At 39.8% G+C, this 23,387-nt stretch overlaps 1 protein-coding gene across 4 annotated transcripts in view; it reads left to right on the forward strand.

Moving 5' to 3' along the window:
• The window catches only part of Med1 (mediator complex subunit 1), a 36,903-nt gene that overhangs the window by 6,967 nt on the left and 6,549 nt on the right, over positions 1–23,387 (forward strand). For 3 of the 4 annotated variants that reach the window (XM_028889510.2, XM_028889507.2, XM_028889508.2), the window contains exons 3-16: positions 831–909; positions 3,953–4,007; positions 4,112–4,244; positions 5,241–5,269; positions 9,501–9,572; positions 10,697–10,771; positions 11,545–11,618; positions 13,594–13,683; positions 15,417–15,528; positions 16,367–16,491; positions 16,798–16,916; positions 18,713–18,914; positions 21,308–21,403; positions 21,603–21,708. In XM_028889510.2, the coding sequence (XP_028745343.1) occupies positions 831–909; positions 3,953–4,007; positions 4,112–4,244; positions 5,241–5,269; positions 9,501–9,572; positions 10,697–10,771; positions 11,545–11,618; positions 13,594–13,683; positions 15,417–15,528; positions 16,367–16,491; positions 16,798–16,916; positions 18,713–18,914; positions 21,308–21,403; positions 21,603–21,708 (1,367 nt within the window). Of the gene's footprint in view, positions 1–830; positions 910–3,946; positions 4,008–4,111; positions 4,245–5,240; positions 5,270–9,500; positions 9,573–10,696; positions 10,772–11,544; positions 11,619–13,593; positions 13,684–15,416; positions 15,529–16,366; positions 16,492–16,797; positions 16,917–18,712; positions 18,915–21,307; positions 21,404–21,602; positions 21,709–23,387 lie in introns of those variants that run through there. The other variant, XM_037200748.1, reaches the window with a different exon arrangement.

Here is a 23,387-nt window from a genome sequence, read left to right on the forward strand (position 1 = left end):
ATCTCACTAATAACCTTTAGGTTCTTAACAATTTTTTCCCTGAAAGCTTAGCCTATATTAGATACTAGAATACATTTTTTTTTTACTATTACATATGAGTATGGATATATTCATCTATATGAACATTTCTTTCTTTGGATAGGTGGACAGGATAGCAGGTTGATGGTGTACACCTCTAATCTCAGTGCAATGGCCATTCTGGGCTATAGGAGGAGTTCTAGACCCTACAATTCGTTGGGTTGTGATGGCCCAGCCGGTGAAGGGGCTTGCTGCCAGGAGTGATGGCCTGAGTTTGGTACCCAGAACCCACATGGTGGAAGGGCAGAACCAACTCCTGGACATTGTACTCTGACCTCCACGTGTGTCCACACAACTGTTTGTCTCATACACACAGATAAATTAATGTTTGAAAATACATCCCCAGTGCTGGGCAGTGGTGGCCCACACCTTTAATCCCAGCACTTTAACCCCAGGAAGTCAGAGGCAGGTGGATCTCTGAGTTTGAGGCCAGCCTGGTCAACAGATTGAGTTCCAGGACCACCAAGGGTATACAGAGAAACCTTGTCTCGAAAAACTACCAAAAAAAAGAAAAGAAAATACTCCCCTCCAAAGAGTTCTCAGAAGTGGAAGCTGGAGGATCAGAAGTTCAAGGTCATTCTTTGCTACATAGTAAGCAAAGCCTGCCTGGGGCTAGATACTTTGTCTCAAAAGAAAAGAAAGACTCTGTAGTCTATTTTCAGTTTGTAACGTTCCTATTAGGATAACTGTGTTTAACTGAAAGGTTGGTTTGGTTGATGTTTTTGCTTTAATCATTTTGTGATTTGATACAGGAGAAGAGGGTCGTAATGAGTTCTGGAGGGCATCAGCATTTGGTCAGCTGTTTGGAGACATTGCAGAAGGCTCTCAAAGGTTTGTACACACCTTTGAAATATGTTGATTTTACTAAAACTCACATAGAGGCGGATTTGAGGAGATGGCTAACTTCCAAACTTAAATAAAAATATAAATTATTTTTCTATATTGAATGTTGCTTTTATTTTCATTTATGGAGTTGAAATGAGCTTGTTTCTGAATTTTTTTTTTTTTTTTGGATACAGGGTTTCTCTGTGTAGCTTTGCACCTGTCCTGGATCTCACTCTAGACCAGGCTGGCCTCGAACTCACAGAGATCCACCCGGCTCTGCCTCCTGAATACTGGGATTAAAGGCGTGCGCCACCACTGCCTGGACTTAACTCTATTTTTAACATTAAACATTAATGATTGGCTGGTATATACAAAGCCATCTGTACAGGGGCCAGGGATAAATAATAATATATCCATGCTGCCTTTTTGTTTTACTTTTTAATTTGTTTAGATTTATTTATTGTATGTGTGAATGTTTTATCCTTTTGTATTTATATACCATGTGACTACAGTGCCAATTGGTCAGAAGGGGGCATCAGAATCCCAGGAACTGGTATTCCAGATGGTTGAGAACCATCATGTGGGTGCTGGGAACTGAACCTGGGTCTTCTGCAAGAGCAACAAGTGCTTTTAACTGCTGAGTCATCTCTCCAGCCACTCCTCACTCCCTTTTTAGACATGGTCGCATGTAATCCAGGCAGGTTGGAAAGTCTTTATGTAGCCAAAGATGACCTTGAACTCCTGATCACCTTTGCTTCTACCTCCTAAGTGTTGACAATATAGGCTTGTACCATAATGCCTGACCTCCATTGCACCTTTGATTATTCATTCATCTGTTTATAGACACTTGGATTGATTTCATCTTTATTTATTTTGTTTCTGCTGGAAGTTAAAACTGGGACCTCACATATGCTAAGCATGCATTCGTACTGAGCTACAGCCTCTAGCTCTCCATCATTGATTTTTACGAATAATGCTGTGAGAATTATTTCTCTGTTGTTTGGGGGAGCTACCATTTGAACTAAGGGGAGTTCAGAGTATATGTATGCAAGTAAGCTGTCTGCAAGTACAGTGTGTCCTGAGCCAACCATTTGGGGTTTTGGTGATAGAAGTAGAATCTAAGACATGAATGCTGTGTGTTCTACCACTAAGAAACATCCTTGATTCTCTTTATATTGGTTTTCATATTTATTATCTTCCTTATTCTAGCATTAATAGATAGCCTAGCTTCATGAGTATTGCTAGGAGTAGAGGTACCCCATGATGCCTGGCTTTGTATTACTTTCATATGGTTTCTATAAGTTAAAGATACCTTGACCCAAATAAGGAGTAATAAAGAAGGAGGATGCTGGGCAGTGATTGAGCAAGCCTTTAATCCCAGAACTCGGGAGGCAGAGGCAGGAGGATCTCTATGAGTTCGAGGCCAGCCTGGTCTACAAAGCAAGTTCAATGGCTATACAGATAAACTCTGTCTTGAAAAACAAAACAAAAAACAAAAACAAAAAAAAAAAGGACAAAGATGAGTAGCAAATCTGGGTTGAGTTTGTGGTAGTTGTTGTTGTTAAGGCAGAGTCTGATAGACCAGTCTGACTTGGAACTTATATAATGCAGCGCAGGGATGGGATAACAGATGTGTGTCTTCATGCCTGGTGTTCATGTTTGTCTATTTTGTGTTTTGAGACAGGGTTTCACTATATAGCTAAAGCTGGCCTTGATCCTGATCCTGATCCTCCTCCCTCTTGTTCCCCAAGTGTTAGTTATATTTGCTCTCATGATTTTTCTTTCATTCTTTTTTTTGGTTTTGTTTTTTTAAGACAGGGTTTCTCTGTGTCTCTTTGGCTGTAAACCAGGCTGGCCTCCTGAGTGCTGGGATTAAAGCCATGAGCCACTACCACCCGGATTAAGTAGATCTTAATATTTGTTACTTTCCATATTTGTGTTTAAAAATACTTAAGAAAAGCAATTTAAGGAAGGAAGGTTTGAATTTCTTATTTTTCCTTAGAGTTTAAGGGTAATGTAGTCAATCATGGTGGGGAAGGCCTGGCAGCCCACGTCAGGCAGCCGGTCACAGTGCCTCTACAATCATGCAGTGAGTGCTGGTGTTCAGCTCACTTTTCCCTTTGTCCTGTTCAGTCTAGGACTCCTAACAATAGGACTGTGCCACCTGTAATCAGAGTGGCTCTTAGCTCCTCAGTTAAACTTCTTCAGAAACAACTCTGAGCTGCAGAGATGGCTCAGTGGTTAAGAGCATTGATTGTTCTAGAAAATCTGAGTTGGATTCCCAGCACCCACATAGTAGCTCAAAACCATTTTTAATTCCAGTACCAGGGGATCTGATGCCCTCTTCTGGACTCTGTGGCTACCTATATATATAAAATAAAAAAAAAAAAAAAAGAAACATCCTCAAAAACACACAGAACCAGATGGTGGTGGCACACCCCTTTAATCCCATCACTGAGGAGGCAGAGGCAAATGGATCTTTGAGTTCAAGGCCAGCCTGGTCTACAGAGTGAGTGCCAGTACAGCCAGGGCTACACAGAGAAACCCTGTCTCCAAAACCAAACAAAACCCAATGGATAGCAGTATGTCTCTTTGGACTTCTACATCCAGTCTAGTTGACAATGAAGAATAAGCATCATAATCACTGTGCTCTTTTTTTTTTTTTTTAATTTTTTTTTAAAGATTTATTTATTCTGTATACAGCATGTATGGCTGCAGGCCAGAAGTGGGTACCAGACCTTATTACAGATGGTTGTGAGCCGCCATGTCGTTGCTGGGAATTGAACTCAGGACCTCTGGAAGAGCAGTCAGTGCTCTTAACCTCTGAGCCATCTCTCCAGCCCCAATCACTGTGCTCTTATCACTTATTTACCTTGTCACCGTATTAATGTTACCTGATTACTAGGTCACAGCTAAACATGGTGCAGATTACACACATCTGAACGTCTGAACTATTGAATAATGTTTAAGGGTTTGGAAGGATGGAAATACTTGTTGATTTGGAATATTCTTTATGAATTCCTTTTCTCCTCTCCCCGTCTTTTCATAGTAACATCTTTGCCAGCAATGACTGATCGTTTGGAATCAATAGCCAGACAGAATGGGTATGTAACCTAATCTGTGGGCAGAAATGTTCAACGCAGTGCTAATTTTGGGTAGCATTATTATGTGTCTTCTATTAATTTTTGTTTTGATTTGTTCCTGCTAGACTGGGCTCTCATCTCAGTGCCAGTGGCACTGAATGTTACATCACGTCAGATATGTTCTATGTGGAAGTGCAGTTAGATCCTACAGGACAGCTTTGTGATGTAAAAGTGGCTCACCATGGGGAGAATCCTGTGGTATGTGTCGATATTTCACTGGAACCTATGGGGTTTACTTAGGAACATAAGTAAAAATGAATTCTTGGGGGTCTGTATAGCTTGGCTTTTAGGTTTTTGTTTTGTTTTGTTTTTGTGAGCTATTGTAGAGATGATGTGATGGGCTACATTGGTAGTTTTAGCATAAAGTTTAGAGTATTGGGTCCTCTGCCATCACCCAAGGGTTGATGAGTGGAAATAGGGACCCTTTTCATTTCAAATACCAAACTAGAGCTTGGGGTGAATGAGCAATAATTGCTCAAGACACAGAAACAGCCTTTCAATTCCTTTTAAAAGTGATTATAATCAAGATAGATAATATGAAAAATCCTGCAATAAAAGTGGACGTAAAATGTGTATAATTAAGCAGTTTTAATTTGATTCCAGGGATGATGTGAAGAGAGATCTTAATGTTTTAAACAAACTACTTTAAAAATAACTCCTTTATAAATGATTCCATATATTTGACTTTTCATATCCCACCCCAAATTCATGGTGCACGTGTAGAAAGAAAAGACTTTTTGATGGCAGTGAGTAAAGTGCATAAGCATGAGCACCCAGTGAAGTGTGTAGATATCACCCCAGTGCTGGGGCTTCTGGGATTGAGACAGGCAGGTCCTGGAGGCTTGCTGGCCAGCTAGCCTCATAGAAACATCATGTTCCAGGGGAAGCTCCAAATCTGCAAGAGACCTTCTCTCAAAACATGTGAAGGAGAGTGATAGAGGATGACAACGGATCTCTCTCTCTCTCTCTCTCTCTCTCTCTCTCTCTCTCTCTCTCTCTCTCTCTCACACACACACACACACACACACACACACACACACACACACACACACACACACAGAGCTTTTGATATCTTGATGTAAGGGCTTTCTGTAGTTTTAATGTTTTTGTTTTAAAGCATATGTTATTAATAGAGAACTTTTTTCAATCCCGTTAATTTAGTTTAATGCTATAACATAATTTCTTTGATTTCAGAGCTGTCCAGAGCTTGTACAGCAGTTAAGGTAAGCAGATAATATTGGTCTATTTTTTTTTTTTTTTTTTGCACTGATAGATAATCTTGTTCTTTTTTTGGAGGGAGATGGATGGTCTGCAGCTCCTGATCCTTCTGCTGCTGCCTCCACCTCTCGTTTTGTTTTTTCATGTCCCACTGCTCCCAGTTCTTTTTAAGGTAGGGTCTCACCATGTAGCTGAGACTGGCCTTAAATTTACTGTATAGTCCAGGCTGGCCTTGAACTTTAATTTTTTTTTAACATTATTATTAGTGTTGTTTGTTTATTTGGTTTTCTTTGAGACAGGGTTTCAGGTGTAGCTCTGGCTGTCATGCAACTCACTCTGTAGATCTGACTGACTTCAAACTCACAGGGATCTGCCTGTTTCTGCCTCCTAAGTGCTGGAATTAAAAGTGTGCACTACACCACTACACCTGGCCTTTATTTACATTTTTTGTGTGCTAGGTATTGAATTCAAGGTCTTGGACAAACACTTTACCACTGAATTACCTTCCCATCTAAAGCTTTGAACTTCTGATCCTCCTGAACTTTCCTGTCTCAGTTTCTAGATGCTCAGATCATAAGCACACTCCCTTGCACCTAGCCTTGAGTCAGGATGATTTTTATCCCTGTGTTCAGAGTTTCTCAACCTCATCATTATAGATAATTTTGTGCCTTTTTTCTTTCTTTTTTTGAGGCAGGGTATCATAGCCCTCCCTGGCCTAGAATTCTCTTTGTAGACCAGGTTGGCCTCAGACTCACAGAGATCTACCTGCCTCTGTCTTTGGAGCGCTTTGATTAAAGGCACGTACCAGTAGGCCTGACTGTGTGTTTGTTTTTTTTGAGACATTGTCTTAGATAGTCCCTGCTGGGCTCACATTCACTATGTAGCTAGGTTAATCTGTTTGTTTGTTTGTTTGTTTGTTTGTTTCTTTGTTTTCGAGACAGGGTTTCTCTGTGTAACAGCCCTGCCTGTCCTGGATCTCACTCTGTAAACCAGGCTGACCTGAAACTCACCGAGATCCACCTGCCTCTGCCTCCCAAGTGCTGGGATTAAGGCGTGAGCCACCACCGCCTGGCTAGCTAGGGTAATCTTGAACTGTTGATCTCATACCTCTTCCTTCTAAGCACTGAGATCACAGGTATGCACTACCTGCCCAGCTTTACTGATATTTCTTTGCTCAAGTGAATTACTTGGTACATTATAGTGCATTTAACAGCATCCCTGGCCTCTCTCCTTTTAGCTACCAATGATACTCACTCAATTATGATAATCAAAATTATTTGTATGAGCTGAAGATGTAGCTTAGTGGTGGGGCATTTATCTAGTTTATAAGACCTTAGGGGTTCAATTTCTTTCAGCACCACAAAAATTAAACCAAACTATGTATCTACACACACTTTTGTATATGTGTATATATGTATTCTTGTATATTTTGTGTATACATATACGCATGCACGCATGCACACACACTCATACATACACACATTGTCAAATGTTCCACAGGACAAAAGCTGGGTAAGAAGTACTAATGGAATAGTAGAAATTCTTTGTGGATAGAAATGAATAGAATGGTAGGCATGGTGGCACACGCCTTTAATCCCAGCACTAGGGAGGCAGACAGATCTTTCAGTCTAAGACCAGCCTGATTTACAGAGCAAGGAGTTCTGAGGACAGCCAAGGCTACACAGAGAAACCCTGTTTCAACGCTCTCCCCCGTCCCCCCAGTTCCCCACTCCTGTGCTGGGATTAAAGGTGTTTGCCAACATGCCTGTCTGTTTGTCTTGTCTTTTCCTTCTTTCTTCCTTATTTATTCATTCATTCATTCATTCATTTACTTATGCTTGCTTCATCATTTTGAGACCTCAGCTCATGGGATGGTGCTACCCACATCTTAGGATGGGTCTTGCCACTTCAATTTACCTAACCTAGATAATTCCTTACAGATATGCCCAGAGTCTTGTTTCCTTGGTGATTCTAAACCCCATCAAATTAACATTTAAGATTATGCATCCCAGAGCCCTACCATTGAATCTGAAAATACTTGAGAATCATAAATATCACCTTGAAAACAACCTTTTCACTTCAGAGAGAAGTGAAAGAAAGCTGTTTTTTTTTTTTTTTTTTTTTTTTTTTTTTTGGTTTTTCGAGACAGGGTTTCTCTGTGGTAGCTTTGCGCCTTTCCTGGAACTCACTCTGTAGACCAGGCTGGCCTCGAACTCATAGAGATCCGCCTGCCTCTGCCTCCCGAGTGCTGGGATTAAAGGCGTGCGCCACCACTGCCCGGAGAGAAAGCTGTATTATAATCTGTCACAATAAAAGTAGTAAGTTTGACGACAGTCTTTTATCTGTTGGTGGCTTTTCCTACTGACTTGATTTTTCCCTTTGAATTGAGTGGGATTCCCATGTTTAAATTTAAACCCAGACTTAAGGAGACTTTCTGGTAATTGGAGGTAGTTTAGTTTTGTTGTGAACGTAAGGGAATGAACGCTCAGATATCCATGGGTGGCTTAGAGAGAGCTGTAACTTCGGGGAGTAGGTTTATACCCAGGTTTCCATAGTAGTAGTTTATTGTGTTTATGGTCAAATATACCAGACTCCAACTTTTATCTATCTATCTATCTATCTATCTATCTATCTATCTATCTATCTATCTAGAGACAGGGTTTCTCTGTGTAGTTTTGGTGCCTGTCCTGGATCTCGCTCTGTAGACCAGGCTGGCCTCAAACTCACAGAGATCTAATGGGCTCTGGTTCCTGAGTGCTGGGATTAAAGGTGTGCGCCACCAATGCCCGGCTAGTCCTTTTTTTTTTTTTTTTTTTTTTTTTTTTTTAAATAAAATTTTAAGCCTGAATATTGGGATAAAAAAAAATCAACCATTATACTAGTATAATCTTTATTCTGTGGCTCTAGACCTATTCTTTTTTTTTTTTCTTCTCTCCTCAACTTCTTCTTTGAGATTAAGTCTTGCTCTGTATCCCAGGTTAGTCTCTCACAATCCTCCTGCCTCAGATTCTCGAGTGCTAGTAGGAATACACCACTAAGCCCCTCTACCTTTTGACTTAAATTTAAAAAAAAATATTTATTTATTTATATCTATGAGTGATGTCTGCATGTCTGCCTGCATGCCAGGAGAGGTTATCAGATCCTATTATAGATGCTAGGTGGGTGCTGGGAATTGAACTCAGGTCCTCTGGAAGAGCTGCCAGTGCTCTTAAATGCGGATGCATCTCTCCAGCCCTTTTGTTTTCAGGGTTTTTTTTTTTTTAACATTGCCAAATTAATTTTATGAGGCCACAGTTATCCCCACATCCAAACTACATAAAGATTCAACAAAAAAAGAGAATTACAGATCAGTTTCCCTTATGGACATAGATGCAAAATTTCTCAATAAAATACTTGCAAACGGAATCCAAAAACACATAAAAAAGATCATCACGATCAAATGGGCTTCATCCTAGTGTTTCAGAAGTAGTTCAACTTAATATAATAAATATAACCCACCATAGAAACAAATTTTGTGACAAGATCGTGTGTTTCTTTTGGCACAGCTTCCTCAGCTTGCATATAGTTTCACAAGTCCATTATCACAATGGTGGGACATGGGGCGGGAGGACTGCGGTGTGCAGGTAGACATGGTGCTGGGGAATTCTACATTTTGATTCAAGGCAGCAGGAAGTGAACTGAAACTGAGTGTTTTCAGTTTTTTCATTTTATGGGTGTGAATGTTTTATCTGCACCATATGGATGCAGTGCTTCTGGAGGCCAAAAGAGGGCATCAGATGCCTTAAAACTGGAGTTAGAGACATTAAAAACCTCATGGGTGCTAAGAATTGAAAGCAGGACCTCTGGAACAGCAGCCAGCGCTCTTAAATGTTGAGCCTTCTTTCCAGCCCGCAATCCCCCCCCCCATTCTTGATTGATTGTAAAACTCTTTGGGACTCTAGAGGTAGTGGTGCTTGTCTTTAATCCTAGCAGTCAGGAGGCAGAGGATCTCTGATTTTAAGGCCAGCTTGATCTATAGAGCGAGTTCTAGGACAGCCAGAGCTACAGAAACACTGTCTTGAAAACCAAAAACACAAACAAACAAGCAAAAAGCTCACTTTGGGATAATGATGTGAGCAGTTTATTAAAATGACTTTTAGATAGCCATGTTTTGGAGCTTTTTTTTTTTTTTTTTTTAGAATAAAATTGTAATTTCTTGTTGTATTCTCTTTTCCCACCTTCCTGAATTACCTATAGGGAAAAGAATTTTGATGAGTTTTCTAAGCACCTTAAGGGTCTTGTTAACCTGTATAACCTTCCAGGAGACAAGTAAGTAATTTCATTTCATTTATTCATTTATATAAGTTTTTCATTTTGGGAAAATGAGTATAAATCTGTAAGCCAGTTGGGTTACATATTTTCTTACTCTTCTGCTGTATATTTATCCCGGTTTCTATTCATATTTATAATCTATAGTTCAGCTTCTGACATGTATTTGTTTTTAATTTTTAAATATATATGTGTGCGTGCGTGTGCATGCTTCTGTTTTTTGCCTTCGTGTATTGATTTCCAGGATATGGAACTGGCCTCCCCTCTTTATTTATTTTTTTTAAAGATTTATTTATTTATTATGTATACAGTGTTCTGCTTGCATGTATGCCTGCAGGCCAGAAGAGGGCACAGATCTCATTACAGATGGTTGTGAGCTACCATGTGGTTGCTGGGAATTGAACTCAGGACCTTTGGAAGAGCAGATAGTGCTCTTTAATCTCTGAGCCATCTCCCAGCTTCTCCTCTCTTTATTTTAGCCTAATTGGGATTCTATTAAACTGCATATTTTAAAGGGAAATAAACATAAGCTCTGATAGTTCTAAAAATAAACTTTGTTTTGGTTGTATTGGAAAAAAAATAGTAGCCCAGGCTTGACCTCAATATGTTGTTGAGGATGCCCTTAAATTCCTTAGGTTCCTCTTTCTCCATTGCAAGTGCCAAGATTGTAGTAGGCATGTGCTCCAGTGTCCAGCTTTGTTAGTTTATTTGTATTTAATTTATTTATTGGTTTTGCTTATTGAAACAGGGTCTTACTGTATTGCTCTAGATGTCTTGAAACTCACCGTGTAGACCAGGCTGGCCTCAAACTCACAGAGATTTGCCTGCCTCTGCCTCCTGAGTGCAGGGATTAAAGGTATACAAACCATACCTAGCTTTGTGTCTTTTAACCATTTTTAAGAGTAAAACATGCTAGATGGCTCCAACCTTTGAGAGTTTCTGTGTTGGTACTTTTTGGTTTTATTGTTTTGAGACAGGGTCTCACTGTATAATTTTGGCTGGACTAGAACTTGTCTTGTAGACCAGGCTAGCCTGTCCTTAGAGAGATCCGCCTGGCCTGTGTCAGTACTTGTATGTGTTTATTTTTCAAGTGTTTAACTATTTTCTCCTCATTTACTCTCCAGCAAACTGAAGACTAAAATGTATTTGGCTCTCCAATCCTTAGAACAAGACCTTTCTAAAATGGCAATTATGTACTGGTAAGACTGGCTGATGAGGCTGTTCTACATGACTTAGTTTCTCTAAGGTCTTAATTTTTACATGGGTATACTCTAGGTATATTCGATTACATATCTTTGCATATAACTATGTAGCATATGTCTGTATTGTACATACTTGTCTTTTGCTGTTGCTTCCCCAATGATTATTGCATTCCATGTTTTGAGTAACTATCATTTCATTGTTGGCGGTTATTCCATAGACATTATCTTAAATATTTTCAAACTTGGTTACATTATCTGATGAAAATTAGTTCAGTTGTAGTTTTTTTTTTTTCCAATGATTTATTTATTTATTATGTATACAGTGTTCTGCTTGCATGTGTCCCTGCAGGCCAGAAGTTGGCAACAGATCTCATTATAGGGGGTTGTCAGCCACCATGTGGTTGCTGGGAATTGAACTCAGGACCTCTGGAAGAGTAGTAGTCAGTGCTCTTAACCTCTGAGCCATCTCTCCAGCCCCAGTTGTAGTTTTTTAGTCATTAGTTTGAGAGGGAGTGTCACTAGGATGTCCAGGTTACCTGATATGGGATGCACCAGTGTTAGCCTCTCAACTTACAGAGTTATGGGACTATGTAAACCTGATTTAGTTTTACTTTTTAATGTGTTACTTGTTGATGTCTACTGAAAAATAGCCCCTTTTATTGAAGGTGAAACACACTTCTTATATGTGCTGATATAAGATAGAGTCATTTTGATAAGTACTATAATTATGAGGTACCAAATTCAGTCATCATAGATCATTTGTCTCGTAGGAAGGCAACTAATGCTACTCCGTTGGATAAGATCCTTCATGGAAGTGTTGGCTATCTCACTCCACGGAGTGGGGGTACGTTATCCTATCTTGATCATTTTGGAAATGTCTAGTATTAGTTTAAAGGTCATTATTTTGTGTTAATATGTATGTGAGTGTGGTGTGCATGTTTGTGTGAGGAGGCCAGAGGAGGACAGGTCCTACTCTACCACTTGGGCTTATTCTCTTGAGACAGGGTTTCTCAGGGGTCCTGGACCCAGACTACAGTCAGTGAGCACCAGTGCTGGCATTGTACATGTGCTTGTTGCCATGCTGGGCTTTTCACATGAGTGCTGAGATCCCTAATCAGGGGCTCATGCTAGCATGGTACGCACTCTTTCCCACTGAGCCCTCTCTCCAGCACCCTTATTTTGTTGTTCTTTTGCAGTGCTGGGAATCAAAACCAAGCTTTGTGCATGGTAGGCCAGGTATTCCACCACTGAGCTACCTGCTCAGCCCTGAGGAGATACTTTTCATTTAAATTGAGCTTGTTAAAGGAGACAAATACCAGTAATTTGTGATGACTTCTAAGATGTTAATACTTGACTTTGTTTTTTTATTGTGTCAAATATATTGTTCCCAGAATTATTTTTGCACCTCTTTTATTTTATTACATACACTCCACACACCCACCCCCATGTGTGTGTGTGTATGTGTGTGTGTGTGTGTGTGTTCTATTAAGTATGTGGAGATCAGAGGACAATTAATGGGAGTCAGTTCTGTTCTTTTGCCATGTAGGTCCCTGGGAACTCAGTTGTCAGACTTTGTGGCTAATGTCCTTACCTGCTAAGCTATCTTATTGGCCCTATGGAATAGTTTTTTTTGCATATAGTCTTATAGAAATGTGTTTTTTGTCTGTTTTTGAGACAGGGTTTCATTGTGTAGCATTAGCTATGCTGGAAATTGCTCTGTAGACCAGGCTGGCCTTGAATTTATAGAGATCTACCTGCCTCTGCCTCCTGAGTGCTGGGATTAAAAGTGTGGACCACTATGCCTGGCAATTTTTCCCCCTTTTTTAAAGATAAAGACAAAGTCTCTTGTAGTTGAGGCTGGTCTTGATCTCATTATGTGCATATGGTGTTGGACTTCTGATTCTCTTGCCTCAGAATATTTACCATTCTGTCTTTTTTTAGGTAGGGGTAGGGGGTTGCAAGACAGGGTTTCCTGCATATTCCTGGCTGTTCTGGAACTCACTCTGTAGACCAGGCTAGCCACCTATCTCAGCCTCCCAAGTGCTGGGACTAAAGGCGTGCACCACCACCACCCCACTCTACCTGTTTTTTTTTTTTTTTTTTTTTTTTTTTAATGCACATGGGTAATTTGCTTATACAGATAGATGTCTGTGTATGCCATGCTCAGAGAGGGCAGACAGAAGAGGACTTGGGTCCCCTGCAACTCAAATTGCAGATGGTTGTGATCTACCATATGGATGCTGGAAGTTGAACCTGTGTCCTCTGGGAGAACAGCCAGTGCTCCTAACTGTTGAGACATCTCTCCCTAGATTCTGAGTTCTATGCAGTGCTGGGGCTCAAACCCTTGGGTGTGCTAGGCACATACTCTACAACTGAACTACATTTCTACCCAGCTTCCATTTTTTTTTTCCCCTTTTTAGGTTGAATTAGGGTCTCACTGTCTTCCAAGTGGTTCTTGAAGTCACGATAAAGCATAGGCCGGCCTTGAATTTGTTGCATTCCTCCTGTAATCGCAGGCCAGTGTGAGCTACCACACTCAGCAGTTATGTGTGTAGATAGCAGTTTTGGGAGAAGTATTAAAGGTTTAATTGAACCCAGGGCCTTCCTATTGTAGGTAAGCGCTCTAGCTAACATTGAGCTGTCCCCAGCCTTTTCTAGTTAGTTTGAGATAAGGGTTTATACAGCCAAGACTCATGAGCTTCTTGTTCTCTATTGCAAGTGCCTAGATTATAGGTCAGCACCACCATATGGATGCTTTATTAAAGGTATTAATAATAATTAATAAGGATGCCATAATTAATAAGTTCCATTGGTGATAGGTCATTTAATGAACATGAAATACTATGCCTCTCCTTCTGATCTGCTGGATGATAAGACTGCATCTCCCATCATTTTGCATGAAAAGAATGGTAAGTGTTTTTCTTGTACTTTGAGACAGATCTCTTTATGCAACCTAGGCTGTTCTGGAACTTACTGTGTAATACAGGCTAGCTCTCAAACTTACAGTAATCATACATATCACTTTAGCCTTCCAAGAACTGAGCTGAATGTGTTTTGAGACAGGGTGATCTCAACTGGCTATATACTTCAAGACTACCTTTACCTCTTATGTGCTGGGGTTTTAGGCATACACTATGATCAGCTTTCTCCAGTGTGTTAAAAATATTTGTAAATTTTGCCGGGCGGTGTTGGCGCACGCCTTTAATCCCAGCACTTGGGAGGCAGAGGCAGGCAGATCTTGAGTGAGTTCAAGGCCAGCTTGGTCTATAGAGCAAGCTACAGGACAGGCACCAAAATTACACATAATATGTATGGATATAACACAAACAGACATCATATATACACCTCACATAAACATATGTGTGTGTATTTTATATTGGTATATTTATATGTACCTAAACATATATATACATACATACATATGTATAAAAATAGTAGCTTAATGCATAAATAAGTTAATGATGAAATACAAATTGCCGACGTAAAGTAACCAGCTTTCCTTACTACTTTAAAGGAGAAGGCAGCTGGGTTTGGGACATGCCAAAATGCCAGCACTGATGAGGATCAGTCAGGTGAACCTGAGTTGAAGGCCAACCTAATCTATGGAGTCATCGAATAAATAATGAAAAAATAAACAAATGTGACTAAACCTGCAGTATTGAATAGCACTTTGTGTTTTAACTTTTCCGTTTTGGTATTTTGAGGCAGAATGTCATTTAGTCATAGCTGGGAGTGGCATGGGGGTCAGCTGGCGTCATACTTGTCATGTAACTGATGATGAACTTGGGACTTCAGTCCTCTTGGCTCCTGGATGTACACCACCACACCTGGCTTGCGTTTGGACTAATGTAGCAGAAGAGTAGAAGAAATAGTCCAGTACTTTATTTGACCTCAGTATAACTTCAATCATTGATTATTTCCTGTATAAGCCTATTTATATGTTGTGAAGTTGTAAAAGTATTCATAATGAGCTCTTTAAGGTTTTTCCCCTCTTGGGCTATATGGTGTTATACTCATTAGCAGAAAGAAATACTGAGTGGCTGTGGAAAGGTAGCTTGTAGGATTTTTAAATTTTGTGTCAATTAGAGTATCCGATTAATTATGACTGATAGTGCAGGGTTGTTTGATTGTTTGCATTTTAGTTGTTTTTTTGTTTCTCTTGAAACATAAGGTCTTACTCCTCAAGCTGACCTCACACTCACTCTGTACCCCTAATGATGTCTGCTTTTTTGTCTTGTTTTTGTGCTTCATTCTGTTTGAGAGTAGGTCTAACCTTGTAACTCAGGCAGGCTTCTAACTCAGCATTTTCCTTCCTTGTTCTCCAGAGTGCTGGGCTTACAGAGTCAGGACCATCCTTCTATCTGTTATTTTTATGTCTTTTAGTGTTTTTTTTTAAAGATTTATTTATTACGCATACAGTGTTCTGCCTGCATGTATCCCTGCAGACCAGATGAGGGCACCAGATCTTATTACAGATGTTTGTGAGCCACCATGTGGTGGCTGGGAATTGAACTCAGGACCTTTGGAAGAACAGCCAGTGCTCTTAACCCCTGAGCCATCTCTCCAGCCCGTCTTTTAGTGTTCTGATCCTTGTAATCTATGTTAGGAGGAGGAAAACCTTTTTTTCTTTTTCTATTCCCAGTTCCTCGATCTTTGGGCATGAATGCATCAGTGACAATTGAAGGAACATCTGCTATGTACAAACTCCCAATTGCCCCATTAATTATGGGGTCCCATCCAGTTGACAACAAATGGTAAGTTAAATAGGATTTAAAGTAGTGAAGTCCATTTTCAGGACTTCCTTGAATTTCTAGATGTTGCTCTTTCCATCCACTAATTCCTCTATTGTTATTTATTTGAATGTTACTATTTGATATCTACTCACAAAATACATACATTTACAAATTTGTTTATAATTAATTAAAAAAAATTTTATATGTGTGTTTTACCTGCATGTGTGTCTGCAACCCATCTGTGTTCCTGGTGCCCTTGAAGGCTAGAAGAGGACATCAGATCTCCTGGGGCTAGAGTTATAGATGGTCTAAGCTGCCATGTGGGTGCTGGGAATTGAACCAGATAGTGTTCGTAACCATTGAGCTATGTCAACATGTCCTGTATACTGTATTCTTTGTCCTGAATAAATTAATCAGATTTTGTTTCTGGTTTTGGTACTGGGGTTGAACCCAGAGCTGCAAATGAGAAGCACATACCGTCAAACTGAGCTAGACCTTGAGCCCCATCATAAATGCTTTATTAAATACTTTCTACTTAGCAAGATAATTCAATTTTAAATTATGGGAAGGAAAGTAGAAAAGTGAGCTTTTTTTTTTTTTTTTTTTTTTTAAAGGTTTATTTATTTATTATGTATACACCAGACCTTATTACAGATGGTTGTGAGCCACCATGTGGTTGCTGGGAATTGAACTCAGGACCTCTGGAAGAGCAGTCAGTGCTCTTAACCTCTAAGCCATTTCTCCAGCCCCCGAAAAGTGAGCTTTTGATAGATGTTATGGGTCTGTGTAATATATACACGTCTAAGAAAAAGTGTTCAGATTTTTCAAAACGGAAATTTCCCCCTCTTCTTTTTTGAAGGACCCCTTCTTTCTCCTCAGTCACTAGTGCCAACAGTGTTGATCTTCCTGCCTGTTTCTTCTTGAAATTTCCTCAGCCAATCCCAGTATCTAAAGCGTTTGTTCAGAAACTGCAGAACTGCACAGGTATGTTCTTTTTTTTTTTTTTTTTTTTTTTAATGTTTTCCAAACTGTAATAAAGGTAGCTACTTATTAAGATAAAACCTACTTTTCATGAATGTGAATGGGGAACTTGAGATTAAACAACTTGCAGTCCTCTAGGCCTCAAAGAAGTACTGATGAGTACAGATGTTAGGTGTTTCAAACTAGTAAATGCTTTGTAAGTACTTTTGGAATATATAGGTGGATAAATAGGAAAATCATAAAAGGAAAATGGAGCTGTCAATAATTTGATCTTAATGTGATCTTTATAATCAGTCCTTGTATTTCCAGGAATCCCATTGTTTGAGACTCCGCCAACTTACATGCCACTCTATGAGCTCATCACTCAATTTGAGCTGTCAAAGGATCCAGATCCCCTGCCCTTGAATCACAACATGCGGTTTTATGCTGTAAGTAGGCCCCGTGGATTTGGAACATTGTTGGTTCTTTGTAGTATTAGTGAGGTCTGATACTGTCTGATAGGGGCAAAAAAAGTCATCTAAAACATACTAAAGCAAAAGGGAATGAACTTTTGAGTTAAAGAAACAACCATGTTTCTCTTTGTCTCTCTCTGTGAATATATATTATATATATTTATTTATTTAATTTATTTATTTATGTGTGTTGGCGTTTTGCCTTCATGTATGTACATGCACCACATGTGTGCCTGGGGCCTGAACTGAAGTTACAGGCAATGAGAGCTGCCATGTAGGTGCTGTGAACCAAACCTGGGTCCTCTGGAAGAGCAGCCAGTGGCTATTACCCGAGGAGCATTCTTTGCTGTCCCCCTTTTTTTTTTCTAAATAGGGTCTCACGTAATCCAGGCTGGCGTTGAACTTAGCAGAGGATGATCTTAAGCCAATCCTCTAGACTGCTGTGACTAAAGGCACACTGAGAACTATCTACAAGGAAAGCCAGGGCATTTGGGAGGCAGAGGCTTAAGGATTGCCTTGACTCAGAGGAGTACTTGAGTTATGTAGCAAGACCTTTTCTCAAAATTTCTCAAAAAAATTTTTTATCAGAATTGAAAATCTTACAATGCTATCTTGACCTTTTAGAAGGTTAAAGATGTTAAGAGTTGTTTCTTGAGAGCATAGTGGCACACACCTTTAATCACAGCATTTGGAAGGCAGAGGCAGGCAGATCTCTGTGAGTTTCAGGTCAGCCTAGTTAGTTCCAGGACAGCCAGGGCCACAAAGAGAAACCATGTCTCAAAAAAAGAAACAAAAGAATTAATTTCTTGGACCAAGTGTGAGACAGTGAGATCTTATCTCAAAAAGGAAAAAAATTTTTCCTCTTAATTTACTATTTTTATTTTATGTCTGTGACTGTTTTGCCTGCATTTATATAAGTATGCTACATTTGTGCACCCACAAAGGCCAGAAGAGGGTGTCAGATTCCCCTGCAATTGGAGTTGGACTGTTGTGAGCTACCATGTGGATGGTTGCTGGGAACTGAACCCAAATCCCAGTTCTCTGAAAGAGCAGCAAGTGCTGTTCACTGCTGAGCCGTCTCTTCAGCCCAACCCATTTAAGTGCTGTGGATTTAGAATAAGAAAGATCTTTAAGTGTGAATGGAGAACAAGATGCTGACATGTATAAATTATGAAAGGCCCCAAAACCTCATCTGGGTTTGAATTCGTAGGAATGTTTAGAGTTTAATTTATATAACATAGAAGCTCCCCAATTCTAGCTACATTATAATTATATAGGTTGTTTTATTTACAATACAGTTTTGTAATTCTTTCTTGGTTTTTTGAGACAGGGTTTCTCTGTGTAGTTTAGGTGCCTGTCCTGGATCTCTGACTTTTGACCAGGTTGGCCTTGAACTCACAGAGATCCTCCTGCCTCTGCCTCCCGGGTGCTGGGATTAAAGGCGTGCGCCGCCACTGCCTGGTGAGTTTTGTAATTCTTTAGGAATTGCTAATGCAAATTCTAAGGTGATTTTTATGTTACCAATCGTCCTCATTATTTAATAGTACATTAATAGACAGATATCTTTTAGCTAAACAGAAAACTAGTTACCATTCATAATATCAGTTATTGAAAGAGATCTGTGTGTAGATGTGAAGTGTATTACTTCCCATGCTTTTGGTGTGCCCTTTCCCTGCTCCCCTTTGTATTCCTCCTGCCCGGTCCAGGATAGCTTGTGATTAGGTACAGTAAGGAAGTAAATGTCATTGATTTACCATCTTCTTTTTGCCTAGGCTCTTCCAGGTCAGCAGCACTGCTATTTTCTCAATAAGGATGCTCCTCTTCCAGATGGCCAAAGCCTGCAGGGAACACTGGTTAGCAAAATCACCTTTCAGCATCCTGGCCGAGTTCCTCTTATCTTGAATATGATCAGACACCAAGTGGCTTATAACACCCTAATTGGAAGCTGTGTCAAAAGAACTGTTTTACAAGAAGGTACTCTCCTTCCTTTTGATATACTTAGGGAGAGTGGTGCTGACTTCTCCAATGGCGCTTGAATTTGGTAGCTCATTCAAATATCCATAGAGCTTTAAAGACTACAGATGTTTGATTTCCTCACCCCGATCAACAGAAGTAGAATGTCAGTGTGGCTGGTGTGGTGGTGCATGACTTTAATCCCAGCACTCGGGAGGCAGAGGCAGGCAGATCTCTGAGTTTGAGAACTGCCTGGTCTACAGAGTGAGTTCCAGGACAGCCAGGGCTACGCAGAGAAGCCCTGCCTCATCTCCCCTCCACACCCCCCAAAAAGTGAATGTCAATATAAACAATTAGGAATTTAATCACCACAAATTATTTTGATGGGACTAATTTGTTATTCTTGGCATTTATAATAAAAGGTGTGTGTGTGTGTAATAAAAGGTGTGTGTGTGTGTGTGTGTGTGTGTGAGAGAGAGAGAGAGAGAGAGAGAACACATCTTGCAGGAGGAGCCAGAGAGAGAGAGAGAGAGAGAGAGAGAGAGAGAGAGAGAGAGAGAGAGAGAGAGAGAGAGACTTAACATTTTCTGTTTTCTTTTGCTTTATTTTTGAGATGGGCTCATTTTGTAGTCCAGGCTGGCCTTGAACTTACTATCTTCCCCCAGGATAGCCTTGAAATTGAAGTGATCCTTCTGCTTCAGCCTCCTATGTTAAGATTAAGGTCTGTACCATTCTTCCTGTCCCCTTTTTCTAAATGGTAGCATAGCTAGGCCTTGTGTCTTTACTTGGCTGTCTTGCTGCACTTTGTTAAATGGTTTCTCAGTACTAAAGGTTATGTTGTTCTGAGTGCTAAATCTAGTCCTTAAAATATCACCCTACCCTGTTCTTTGGAGTGTCTAGCTATATGACAGATCTATGACCTGTCCTTTTTCTTTCTGGATTCTAAAAGGCTTTTTTTTTTTTTTTTTTTTTTTTTTTTTTTAAACACAGTTGACTACTTGAAGCTTTGATGCAAATTTTGGCTACTCTAGTTAATCAGTTAATTTTTACCTTGGTCAAATATCATTCTAATGATAGTTACCTAGTGTTAGATATGTATCTATGGAAGTCGTAGGCAACAAGAACCAAGGACTGTAAATCTAGAGAACTACTTCAGAAATTTTGTTTTGAGATAGGGTCTCAGGTTCCCCAGATAAGCTTGAACTAAGTATGCAGTGGAAGCTACTCTTAAATTTCTGATTCTTCTACCTCCAAGTCTCAAGTGCTGGGATTATGGGTATGTACTACCATTCCCATGTAAAAATGAGAATTAGGGGGAAAAGTATGTGTATGTATGAGTATTTGGGCCTAGGCCACTAGTGTTTGGCTGAAGAACCAGATTGCCTGGCATAGTGGTCCATTCCTTTAATTCCAGCCTTTGAGAGGCAGACACAAGTGAATCTCTGAGCTACACTAAGAAACCCTGTTTTTTAAAAAAAAAAAAAAAAAAAAAAAAAAGAACCAGGCTAAAGTAAGTTGTGGCTTTAGGTACAGTTGTTGTCTACCACTGGTGAGGCCATGGGTTCAATTTGTTAGCCCTACACCCCCCCCCCAAAAAAAAGTCTAAAAACAATAACCAAACAAACCTATAATGAAGGCTTACATATGTATCTGGTGTAAGTGTGTGTATGTGTGTCTTTAGTTTGACACAGGGTATCACTGTTTTCCTGGCTGGACTGGAACTTGGTATGTAGACTAGACGGGTCTCAATCACCCTCACAGAGATCTCTACCTACTCTGCCTCCAAGTGCTGAAATTAAAGCTGTGTGCCACCATGCCCAACTAAATACATCATTTTAGATTACGACCCTTACCTCTCTGTTTACCAGATTATATGCTGCATAGTTGACAGATAATTACCTTGATAGAAAGTAGGTTTTATTCTGGCTATGGTGGTGCAGATTGTGATCTCAACACTGGCAGGCAAAGGCAGGTGGATCTGTACATAGAGTTCTTGGGCTGCATGGTGAAATCCTGTCTGAAAAGCAAAAGAACAACCAACCAAAACCAGTGGGTTTTATGGTAATAGGACTAGGTGGCTAGTCAAATAGAGTGAAACACTGAGAGCTGGGCATGACGGCGAATACCTTTAAAGAGCGGCAAGGACAGGAGGAATATGGATTCAAGAGTAGCCTGGGCTACACAAGACCATGTCATACATTATAAAATGAAACAAGATAGTATGTTTACTAAAATATTTTTGTTTAAAAAATTTTTTATATTTTATTTTATATGCATGAATGTTTTGCTTGTCTTGTATGTATGTGTACCATGTGAGTCTGATGGTCAACTGGCTATTTCACTGTCTATATAAAAGACAATTATTTGTCTCATGTCTTAAGTATGGTTATGCTCTTTTTCCTTGTTTTTTTTAGACTCTCCTGGGCTCCTCCAGTTTGAAGTGTGTCCACTCTCAGAGTCTGGCTTCAGTGTATCTTTTCAGCACCCTGTAAATGACTCCCTTGTGTGTGGTAAGTTGTTTGGGTGGAAACATCTTTCTTGGGATGTATCTTTGTGTTTTTTTCTGAGACAGGGTTTCTCTGTGTCAGCCTCAAACTCACAGAGATCCATCCACCTGGCTCTGCCTCCATAGTGCTGGGATTAAAGTATCTTTTCTTACAAGGTGAGTAGCTGGATGTATCACAAGTATCTGTACATTTTGTCTTTCAGTGGTAATGGATGTGCAGGACTCAACACATGTGAGCTGTAAACTCTACAAGGGGCTGTCAGATGCACTCATCTGTACAGATGACTTCATTGCCAAAGTTGTTCAAAGGTAGTGGTGGCCCTTTTTCCATAAGAATTCCACTGAGATTTGTACAAAGTGTGTTTGCTCTTATTTATTTATGTTGTTTTTCAAGACAGGGTTTGGCTTTCCCTGTGTAGTCCTGACTGTCCTGGAACTCACTCTGTAGACCAGGCTGGCCTGGAACTCAGAGATCCTCCTGCCTCTGCCTCCAGAGTGCTGGGATTAAAGATGTGCATCACCATGCTGCATGCTTTTATTTTTACCTGAATTAAAAGAGAGTCATTGCCATTTATTTGAATTCACTATGCTTTGGGTTAAAAAAATATGAATTTTGTTTGTTACTTAAATATCACTATGAAAACAATAGGGGTAAGGCTGGTAATTTTCAAGCCTTGTTATTAAGATACTTTTAAGGTGAGAGAGAGCTGGAAAAAGATGCACTTTTTCTTCCTTCTTTCCTTCCTTCTTCCTTCCTTCCTTCCTTTGTTTTTGTTTTTTGAGACAGGGTTTCTCTGTGTAGTTTTGGTGCCTGTCCTGGATCTCACTCTGTAAACCAGGCTGGCCACTGGCTCTGCTGGGATTAAAGGCATGTGCCGCCCCCACCCAGCTCTTTTTTTCTTTTCTTTTCTTTTCTTTTTTTTTTTTTTAAAAGACAGGTTCTCATTATTGCTGACATAGAACTTGCTATTTAGGACAGGTGGTCCTTGAGTTCAGAAAATGGCCTCCCTTTGTTTGCCTTGTGAGTTTTGAGATGAAAGGGCAGGCAACACCATCCCAGCCTTGAACTTACCTTTTTTCATATTTTAAGGGATAGACCATGTTAAATGGCAATGTGTGGGAAGTTAATATTTAAACCAGTCAGCTTCCTGGAAACATTAATATGTAATTTTGAAGTATTTCTTTCTAAAGTCGTGGGCTGACAGTCTATTTAAAAATAGATGTTGTTCATTTAAGTTTTGAGACAGGGCCTCAGTCTTCCAAGCTGGCCTTGATAATGTAACAGGATGACCTTGAACTCCCTGTCATTCTGCCTCCACTTCCTGGGTGCTTTCATTGAGTTTTTTGCCACCCTACCTGCTTTATTTGGTGCCGGGCAGAAAGCCCAGGGTTGAGTTCATGGAAGGCAAGCACTGTAGCAATTGAGCCACACCCCCAAGCCTCAAAAGTACATTTTAATAGATTCCCATTAAATTTTTTCTTTCAAGCAAAAATATCAGAGTCTTTAAGACAGAACACTTACAGTTTACAATGCCCAAAATATGATTGTTTAGCATAGGACAAAATTTGCTAATACACATACTAAAGCAAAATGTTTTCCAAAGTATGTTTATAGTCTAAATTTACCTGGAAGTTAGAAGTGTTTTGTTAAGCTAAGCAGTACTGCATCACTAGCATTAGTACTTTCAACAAGTATTTTTGGTATTGTCAATGGCCTCTTTAGTGGTTTCATATGTATCACCTGTACCCCCAAAAGGTATTTTATTACTGGATTCCATTATCATTATAATCCCTTCCCTTATTTCTCCTATTTTTCATTTTTGAGACAGGGTCTGGCTGTTGTAGTTCAAACGGACTTTGAAGTCACAATTCTTGTCCCACCCATGCCTGAGGACTAGCTGCCTTTTATTTCAGTGTAAACTGGTTTTGGACTCTGGTTTGGTTTTAGTGTGTGTTCCATAAGTGTTGGATTACAATTCTTTTTAGAA

The sequence above is a fragment of the Peromyscus leucopus genome, chromosome 8b, assembly GCF_004664715.2.
Source record: "Peromyscus leucopus breed LL Stock chromosome 8b, UCI_PerLeu_2.1, whole genome shotgun sequence".
Taxonomy (NCBI): Eukaryota; Metazoa; Chordata; class Mammalia; order Rodentia; family Cricetidae; genus Peromyscus; species Peromyscus leucopus.